This window comes from Electrophorus electricus, chromosome 1 (assembly GCF_013358815.1).
Source record: "Electrophorus electricus isolate fEleEle1 chromosome 1, fEleEle1.pri, whole genome shotgun sequence".
NCBI lineage: Eukaryota > Metazoa > Chordata > Actinopteri > Gymnotiformes > Gymnotidae > Electrophorus > Electrophorus electricus.
The window spans coordinates 35,406,300-35,416,299 of NC_049535.1; the positions used below are offsets into that span (position 1 = coordinate 35,406,300).

At 47.7% G+C, this 10,000-nt stretch overlaps 2 protein-coding genes across 8 annotated transcripts in view; one reads left to right on the top strand and one right to left on the bottom strand.

Annotated features, from left to right (window-relative positions):
- Window positions 1–1,227: 1,227 nt before the first annotated feature.
- Window positions 1,228–2,764, top strand: LOC113588896 (protein HEXIM1-like). Its single transcript, XM_027028278.2, has one exon. The coding sequence runs from the start codon at window positions 1,441–1,443 to the stop codon at window positions 2,419–2,421; it is 981 nt and encodes a 326-aa protein (XP_026884079.2). The 5' UTR covers window positions 1,228–1,440; the 3' UTR covers window positions 2,422–2,764.
- A 1,264-nt stretch (window positions 2,765–4,028) lies between these two features.
- Window positions 4,029–10,000, bottom strand: part of arhgap23a (Rho GTPase activating protein 23a) — a 65,134-nt gene continuing 59,162 nt past the window's right edge. For all 7 annotated transcript variants that reach the window (XM_035523397.1, XM_035523368.1, XM_035523324.1 and 4 more), the window contains 5 exons: window positions 9,742–9,867; window positions 9,454–9,495; window positions 9,274–9,367; window positions 6,033–6,064; window positions 4,029–5,829 (listed from right to left, as the gene is read on the bottom strand). In XM_035523397.1, coding sequence (XP_035379290.1) covers window positions 4,615–5,829; window positions 6,033–6,064; window positions 9,274–9,367; window positions 9,454–9,495; window positions 9,742–9,867 — 1,509 coding nt within the window. In that variant the 3' untranslated portion in view covers window positions 4,029–4,614. The remainder of the gene's footprint in view (window positions 5,830–6,032; window positions 6,065–9,273; window positions 9,368–9,453; window positions 9,496–9,741; window positions 9,868–10,000) is intronic.

The following is a 10,000-nucleotide window of genomic DNA, read 5'->3' on the forward strand; positions in this document are numbered from 1 at the left end:
TGATTCATTATTGTGTTTGTGCACTTGTTGGTGTCAAGAAGTCACTCACCACTGCCATGATAGCCAGTAACATTTGCTGTAACAGCCTACTTTATCAGCCGACAAACAAGTGCAATATTCGTTGCACGATTTCTCTGTAAAGTGCGTTTGCGTGGTCTATCTTTAGTCTTAAGACATCCAGACAATGGCAGTGTGTTCATACTTTAGGCGGACTGTAATTATCACACAGGACACCAGGCAATGACGGTTCAAAAGCCAGTTATAACAGCGCAGAAGTCTGGACGTGTGCACACAGACTCCTGAGGGCCTTACTGACTAGCAGGAGACAACCATTTAGTACAAACTACTCACCCAGTTTATGTTGTGCGGAAAATGAATCCAACTTGGCATCGTACTTATCGTCTTCTACACTGTCACATTAACCAAAGACTTCCCTGAAGCTTGTTTAGTTATACCTGGACAGCGCACTGGACTTGCGCTTTATCCTGTATACTGACTACATTTAACAGATTAGTCCAATTTGCCCTAAAAACTGGTCTTAATCCAGTGCAGCAACATATTTCGGTTAATTCTGCCGTGAAAATGTAAACAAACCAAAACCAATCCCGCTTTTCCATGAAAGGGGGAAGATGGAGACCTTCCATCGCCAACTGGTCTCAGTGTTTTAATAAGCGTTGTTCAATGCAGTGTTAAAAGTTTAATTGTTTATTGTCTAACGTGGGACTCATTTTGCAGTGGGTCAAAAACATCCAGCTAGAGGGTAGAACCCAGTGCCAATGCCGGTTAACTCTCGGTTTACAGCTCCTAACATTCTCACGAAGCTCTTCAGTCCTGAAACCCCGAGTTTTCGACTTGGACTCTCTGAGTGGATCCAGCTTGTTTCTGAAGGGGTGGGCGAAGTGTTTGATTGACGTTCGTGCGGACCAAATAGTTTATCCTTTTATCTTAGCAACAGTACGATCGTATTTCTATCCAATGGAAATTGGGGGAGGGAGGCGTGGTTTGCAAACGTACGGCGAGCTTTGATTGGCTTTGAGGCTAGTGGGGGCCCGCGGAATGCTGGGATAGGTAGTTCCTTAATCCTGTTTTCTTTGTAAGCGATTCGCCTCGAAACTACATTTCCCGTGTGAGTGAGCAAGACGAACGAGCGCCTGGCCTGAAAAGGCGCTCGCACTCGATATAAAAGCAGCGGGTTCCTCCCTCGCTAGTGTCGTGAGGGTTGTGCACGGTCGCTCGCGCGCCGCCGAAACGGTTACCGGGAGCTGGTTCCCCGTCGCCTGCGGAGTCTCTTAACGGATATCAGCACGAGAGGAGGTAGTTGCACGAGAGTTGCACGAACTTTGCAAATGTCAAGAATGAGCGGCGCAACACTTTGCAGAAAGTTACTTTACTTGATTTGCGTTTTAGTTTGTCTTACTGCACGGGTGGATTCAGCACGCGATGTCAGGACCGGACGGTAAGCAAGAGCTGAACGTCAAAACTTCTCAAGTTTGTGCGGCTACAGATTTGCAGCATCTTCCAGTCCACAGCAGTGGTGGACCGAAAGCGGACGCAAGGGGGCGCGATGTGGCGCGCCAGCAGCACTCAGACGGAAAGACGAGTGAGCCAACAGATGGAGAGAACTTGCGCGGAGAGCCACGGGTCCCGTGTCCTGCGACTTTAACCGTGCGTGCACGCCCACAGCGTGCGACCACGTCTCGGCCCAGTCAGGGGCACGAGGCCGAGCCGGCTTTGACCGTGCAGGTGATCGCTGCTGGCGGCGATAGCGGAGATGGACCGGAGGAGGAAGCACGTTGCCAGACGCAAAGTGCGGCGAGTCCCGCATGTGCGGATGCGCGCGTGGCCAAAAAAAGGCACAGACGGCGACCCTCAAAGAAAAAGCGCCGCTGGAAACCTTATTATAAACTCTCGTGGGAGGAGAGGAAAGCGCGCGATGAGCGCGAGGCTGCGCGGGCGTGGCGCGCGCGGGCAGAGATGTTTGCGAAAGGACTGCCGGTGGCACCCTACAACACTACCCAGTTCATCATGGAGGAGCACGACCGGGAGGAGCCCGACCTCAACCCAGACATACACGGCAGGGGTCTGCTCGGGGCCTGCCGCGCGCACGACCTGGCAGACGATGGAGACGGCGACGGCGGCGGGACATCGGGCCACGCGCGGGGGGAATACCTCCAGCGAGACTTTTCGGAGACGTATGAGAAGTACCACGCCGAGAGCCTGCAGAGCATGAGCAAACAGGAGCTCGTGCGCGAGTACCTCGAGCTGGAGAAGTGCATGTCCCGTCTGGAGGAGGAGAACGCGCGACTGCGCGCGCCCGGCACGGAGCGCGTCAGAGCGCTGGAGAGCGAACTAGATGCGCTGCGCGCGCAAAACGGAGAGCTCCGTCTGCAGGGCTTCGGAGACGGACGCGCGTCTAATTAAGTAATTAGTCGTGCCGTGATCCGTGAGACGGGAATCTGAAGCACGTTGGGCTTCGGTGAACTATGACCTAAAGATCTCTGTGCTACTCCATTACCGGGTTTGGAATAAGAACGTACCTGTGGTGTTTTTTTGCTTTATTTTGAAGCGGAACATGACAGTCAACCCCCGAAAATTACGTTATTACACTGCCCAGCCACTGCCTAGTCTAAAGTTCTAACGCACAAATCCGTCCCAGTGCGAGGAAACGGGGGTACCGAGGTCCTGGCACTCAGCCTCCGTTGTGTTGGGAGGTGGTGGTGTGTCAGCAGCGCGAGCCAACAGGAGCGCACGGAGTATTATTAAGGTATTACATCCCTGAGGCTTCAGTAATCACTTCGATGTGCTCTTTGCAAACAGAGAATCAGCAACACTTTTACTTCACCAGTTGACCTTGTATGTGGTGAGTTCCAGGACTGGCCACTATGGGGCGCTAGTACAGGTGGCAGTTTTCTAGCACACGTCTGGATTCTTCAGAATGTTTATTCTGGAAGGTACAGTATTATTGTCTATTAACCCTCTTCCTCCTTATGTGACTTGTATTTTATAGAAAGAAACAGGAGACCCTTCAGGACAGACGTTGGGCATCTTGTCTACAGCTTTGGCGTAACGACAGAATGTATCTTAAAAAGGCAGTTAAGTGTAGTTTGTAATCAGAACTTCAGGAGTTTCAGTTCTGCACAGTGAAATCAAGAGCGAAGAAGTGGGAAATGGGAGAACTATTCATGCAATGGACAACGAGCATCGTTTCTCGTGTGGTGCGTGAATGTCAGCCTTAGTCATTTCCTTCCTCAATTAAATGTCTCTACACTGTATATTTCTTTAATAAAAGAATATTTCTAGAATAAAAGTATATTTCTAGAATAAAAGACCCATAAAAGTGATAGAGAAATTGATGAAAACCACAGACACTCGTGAGCAATTCCAGTGTGACAGCAGCGTAGGAGTCTTAACAAACTGGACCAACGACGTGCAGCGCTGTACTGCCCAGCAATAAAGAGTTTATTACAGCATATGACAGACTGTTGGACAGACACTGTTTTGCAGGTTAAAGTTTTTCTCTTTGTACTGAGGTGTATAAGATTTCTGCATAGTACTTGTAAGTCACAGAGAAAGGCCATTTATGACAAAATAAAGACCAATCTGTTGGGAGTCTAATTCTGTTTTCCTTTAAAATGGGTAACCCCAAAATTCCAAATAAAAGTACACACACATATATATATATATATATATATATATATATATATATACACACACACACACACACACACTATTCAAAGCAAGACATTAAGGAAAAACATTTTCAAGTAACATCTTGAAATAAATGACGGTGCACCTCAGTGGTTGTAAACCATATAAAACTAAAAAAAAAAAAAAGTAAAAACAAATATGTATATAATATGTATATTTACAAGGTTAACTTAACAAGGGTTTGTACAAATATTACAAAATAGTGGAATGCAAAAACACACTTCACACACACACAGGTGAAGATATAATCAGATCGAGTGCTCCTTGCTCGGCCTGCGAACACACCACAAATTCCCGTCTTGTGGTTTCTTGAAGTAACATGCATGAGGTCAAGGGTCAATGGTGTTTGGTTTCAACACTCTTCCTTTTAGCAAAACACTTTCACTAATACTGCACTAGTTGTGTGTGTGTGTGTATGTGTGTGTATGTGTGTGTGTGTCTGGTTTGGCAGGCCCTCCCCTCGTGACTGAGGTGGTAGGCATGTTTCCTCTGGTACTACTGTGCAGCAGCACACATTAAGCCCTGGAGCACTCACACCTGGTGCTGAGAGAAGGGGGTGTGGTCAGATCTGTTTGTGCCACGCCCCTTTGCTACATTGTGAAAAGAATGATAAAGCGAGAGTAAAGAAAACTTTGGCAACCCATAAGACCCATAAGACGTTAGAGGGTCTCCTGCATGCACAGCAGGGAGCAGGAAAGATACACAAACAAGCCTGAACACAAACAGTCAGACACTGAGTCTGTCGTCTGGGTTTATCCGCACACACACACACAAACACGCACGCAGCAGGTCCAAAGCTCCAGCTCTTATATTGTCGTTGACTCTGCTGTCACAAACATTCGTCAAAACCGGGTGGTAGGCGGAGCCCGATGTGCAGGGGGAGAGGCTGTTCTCCAGGAAGGATGCTCAGAGAACGCAGCTAGCGGCCAGTGCAGGAGCCTTACTGTTGTTGTTTGTGCAGTCGCCGGCGGAAGCGAGGGGCGGGGCCTTGCTGCAGGCCTCGGTGGGCGAGGCTACCACAGTGTGTCTCCTCCAGGCGCGCCTCTTCCTGCGCGTCTCGGGCGAGAGTGGTGTCCGGCGTCCCGCGCTGCGGAGCTCCTCGGCCGAGCCCATCAGCCGAGCGCGCACCTGCTCCGCCAGCGAGCACGGCTCGGCGCTGGGGGGCTTCTCCCGACCAGCAGCAGGGGGCACTCTGCTTCCGGGCGACTGGGAGAGGGAGGGCGAAGCCAGGCCTGGCTGCGGGTCCTCCTCGGAAGCGGAAAGTTCTGGAAGGTCTAGGGAAGGAGCTTTGGCTTTGACCGTCTTTAGCCGACGGCGCGCTAAGGTGTCGCACTGGATGAGACGGTGGGAATTGAAGGAGGGCCGTGTGTGTAGGCGCTGGGAGGAGGAGGAGGAGGAGGAGGAGGCGGGGCGTGCTGGGCCCTCGCCCGCTGCTTCCTGTTCGGGGGTGGGGCGTGCAGAAGGAGTGGGCGGAGTCAGAGTGCGGCTGGGGGCGGGGTCGGCAGCAGGGGCGCATGGTTTGTAGTGTGTGCGCGGGGGCGACGGTGTGTGCTTCGCCGGCCGCTCCTGTGTAAGGGACCGCGAAGCGAAGCCGCTCTCGTTGTCTGTCTCGCTCACCAGTTCACTCTGCTCGTCGTCTGCGTCTTCGCCCCGCCCTTCTGACTCTAAGCTCCGCCCCAGGGTGGAGAGGGTGGAGTAACCTGAGACAATGGAGCGTGCGTCCTCCCCTCGCCAGCCACGACCTTTCACCTCTGACCTCTGGTCCTCTTCTTCACTCAGGAGCATGGACTGCGACTCCTCACCACAAGGCATTTTGGGACAAGTTTCGTCTTTGCGCACTCCCTCCGTCTCTGCCTCCTCCTCGTCTTCCTCCTCATCTTCCTCATCCTCCTCTGCCTCTGCACAGGGGGCGCTGTCAGACTCCCCAGGCTCCACTCCCTTCCCACCACCCTCCCCTGAGAGGCCAGCTCTGATTGGCTCTTGCTCAGACTCGTCATCGGTGCTGGAACCCAGAAAACGGGCGCTGGGTCGTTTTCTGCGTTTGCGTGCCATGGCTGACATAATGGACAGCGTCGCCAGGAAGTCCTTGGCTGTGAGGTCACGTTTCGACCCCCCTGAACCCTGGTAAATGTCAGAGGTCAGAAGGTCATTTTAGGAGGTCACAATAAACCAAAGTTAATATAAACTAAATTTAGATTTCAGATATAATTACATACTATTAAATCAGGGGAATTCTAAGTATTTAAAATAAATGATTATGGTATATAGAAAGTTAACGGTCATACACCGACTGAATGTGGGAATAAAGCTTCTCTGATCCTTACCTTCGACTTCACTGAGTCACTGTTGGCTGAGTCTATGAAAAGATCCAAAGAGAAAGGAGAAGAGAGAGATAAATATGATATTGGGGCACGTTTTTAAGAAATGAGAGGCACAGAGGCGTGTGAAATGACATAGAATAGCCACCATTTAATGCTCCTCCTGTGTTTCTAATGTCGTCATGTCGTCTTTATAATGCCGTGTCGTGTTTTATAATGTCATGCTGTGTTTATAATGTCATGTATTTATGTCGTCGTGTCATGTTTATAATGTCATCATGTCGTGTCTATAATGTCGTCGTGTTGTGTTTATAATGTTATGGCATGTCGTGTTTGTCATGTCATGTTTATAATGTTGTCATGTCGTGTTTATAATGTGTCATGTTTATAATTCCGTTGTGTCGTGTTTGTTGCATGTTTATAATGTCATGTCGCATTTATGTCATGTCGTGTTTATAACGTCATATTGTGTGTTTATTTCATGTCGTGTTTATAATGTCGTTGTGTCATGTTTATGTCATGCCTTGTCGTGTTATGTTTATAATGCCGTGTCATGTTTATAAGGTTGTGTCGTGTTTATAATGTCATGTCGAGTTTATGTCATGTCGTATTTATAATTTTGTGTCATGTTTATAATGTTATGCCGTGTCGTGTTTATAATGTCATGCCGTGTCGTGTTTATAATGTCATGTCCTGTTAATAAAGTCATGCTGTTTATAATGTCATCATGTTGTGTTTGTCATTTGTGTTGTGTTTATAATGTCATCGTGTCATGTTTATGTCATGTCGTGTAAGGTTTATAATTTTGTGTCGTGTTTATAATGTCATGCCGTGTCGTGTTTATGTCATGTCGTGTTGTTTATAATGTCGTCGAATCGTGTTTATAAATTCGTGTCATGTTTATAATGTTATGTGTCATGTTTATAATGCCGTGTCGTGTTTATAAGGTTGTCATGTTTATGTCGTTTATGTCATATTTATAATGTTGCGTCATGTTTATCACGTCGTGTTGTGTTTATAATGTCGTCATGTTATGTTTATAATGTCATGATTATAATGTTGTCGTGTCGTGTTTATGTCTTGTCAAGTTTTATGTTATGTTGTGTTTATAATGTGATGTTGTTTATAATGTCATGTCGTATTTATAATGTCTTCGTGTCATGTTTATATGTTGTGTTGTGTTTATAATGTCGTGTCATGTTTATAATGTCATCGTGTTGAGTTTGTAAAATCATGCTGTGTTTGCTATTCCGTGTTTGTCATTGTGTCATGTTTATAATGTCGTCGTGTCATGTTTATAATGTCGTCATGTCATGTTTATAATGTCGTGTCATGTTTATAATTTTGTGTTGTTTATGTCATGCCGTGTCGTGTTTATAATGTTGTGTCGTGTTTCTAATTTTGTGTCGTATTTATAATGTCATGTCATGTCATGTTTCTAATGTCATGTCATGTCATGTTTATAATTTTGTGTCGTGTTTATAATGTCATGCCGTGTCGTGTTTATAATGTCATGCCGTGTCGTGTTTATAATGTCATGTCGTGTGTTCGCCTCTGTGTCTGTCATTCATGGTTAAAGCCTCCCGACATGTGACACTGTTCACACCAGAGAGACACCAAACAGTGTCTGCAGGACGAACTGATTCACTGAACTGATTTGCTAAACTGAGTCACATTTAAATGACACTCAGGTGTGAACAGGATCTTCAAAAGAAGCCAAGCGGTCCAACATGGTAGCATTAGGGAAGAACTGCGCACACTGATGACATCACGTCACGCACGGATGACATCGACCCATGAAAGGAGCCAGGTGAGAAGCCAGCGCAGGATTGTCAGGGACACGGAAACACCGCTACACACATGACGCGCGTTTCCATAGCAACACCCTCAAAGACACTCAACTCTACACACCCACAGCCTTAACACACACGCACACACACACACACACACACGCGCACGCACACACACTCACACTCACACACACACACACACACACACACACACACACACACACACACACACACACAGGGTATCGCAGGCAAAACCCATCCTACCGCAGTGACTGATCCACAGGCTCAGCTAAAAGACACGAAAATGTACAGAGAAAGAACGAGGGAGATGAAAAGAGAAAGAGGAGAGAAAAATGAGAGATTGCACAAAACAGAAAATGCAAACAGAAAAGTGCAGAGCACTCAACATACCAATTAGAACCTGCTCTCAAACGCAGTATCAGACTGACTCAGACCTGCTCTTTAACGCAGTATCAGACTGACTCAGACCTGCTCTCTAACGCAGTATCAGACTGACTCAGACCTGCTCTCTAACGCAGTATCAGACTGACTCAGACCTGCTCTCTAACGTAGTCACTCACTCAGACCTGCTCACTAACGCAGTATCAGACTCACTCAGACCTGCTCACTAACGCAGTATCAGACTCACTCAGACCTGCTCACTAACGCAGTATCAGACTCACTCAGACCTGCTCTCTAACGCAGTATCACTCACTCAGACCTGCTCTCTAACGCAGTATCACTCACCCAGACCTGCTCACTAATGCAGTATCAAAGTCACTCAGACCTGCTCATTAACGCAGTATCAGACTCACTCAGACCTGCTCACTAATGCAGTATCAGACTCACTCAGACCTGCTCACTAATGCAGTATCAGACTCACTCAGACCTGCTCTCTAACGCAGTATCAGACTCACTCAGACCTACTCACTAACGCAGTATCAGACTCACTCAGACCTGCTCACTAACGCAGTATCAGACTCACTCAGAGCTGCTCACTAATGCAGTATCAAAGTCACTCAGACCTGCTCACTAATGCAGTATCAGACTCACTCAGACCTGCTCACTAATGCAGTATCAGACTCACTCAGACCTGCTCTCTAACGCAGTATCAGACTCACTCAGACCTGCTCACTAACGCAGTATCAGACTCACTCAGACCTGCTCACTAACGCAGTATCAGACTCACTCAGACCTGCTCACTAACGCAGTATCTATCTTACATCCTCAGCTCTACACTCTCACATTAGTAAGTCACTATCAATGAGTTAGTTTCAGTTTTCTGAAACTAAAGACATTTTGGTTTATTGATCCAAACTGATGACACATTCAAGTCATATAAAGAATTTTAAGCTTCCAGCTGGAAAGTTTTCATCCAATCCCAGAATGTAGCATTAGTCAACTGATCTAGACTTGTGCTGTGATTGGTCAGGCCGGGAGGCTGGGCGGGCTCTCACCTGAGCCCTCCCCTAGGAGACAGGCTCGGCCAATGTTGGAGAGGAGGTGGTCTATGTTGGGGGCAGGCTGGACATCCTCGGCGTCCACTGGTGTCTGAGGGAAACAAAACCATTCAGCAAACATCCCAGACAAACAGAACTCATGTACCAGTGACTGGAGATCCACCACGTTCATCTGACCTTATCATCCTTCTCGTGCTCCTCACTGAAAAACCAGGTATACTGCGCACACCGGCAGAGAGCGAGAGAGAGAGATAGAGATAGAGAGAGAGAGAGAGAGAGGTAGAGAGAGAGAGAGAGAGAGAGAGAGAGAGAGAGAGAGAGAGAGAGAGAGAGAGAGAGAGAGAGAGAGAGAGAGAGAGAGAGAGAGAACAGAAACTGGTCAGTATAAAAGCACAGTGTAGGCTATTTGAATAACATGATGTGGCACTGCAGGATTGGCTGCTGGATGTAGTAGGCAGGGCTTACGTGCTGGATGAGAGTCTCCACGATCTTGTAGCGGTCGGGCATGTGTGTGACCATGTCTGTCATGTTGTCCTCCGATGTTCGCACGAGAGTGGGACCGAACACCAGTGCCAAGTTACGAGGCTCCATCTGCTCACACACACACACACACACACACACACACACACACACACACACACACACACACACACACACACACACACACACACAGAGTTACAGCTGTATGTCCAATTCAACATTCTGAAATAACCTTATATTAAGG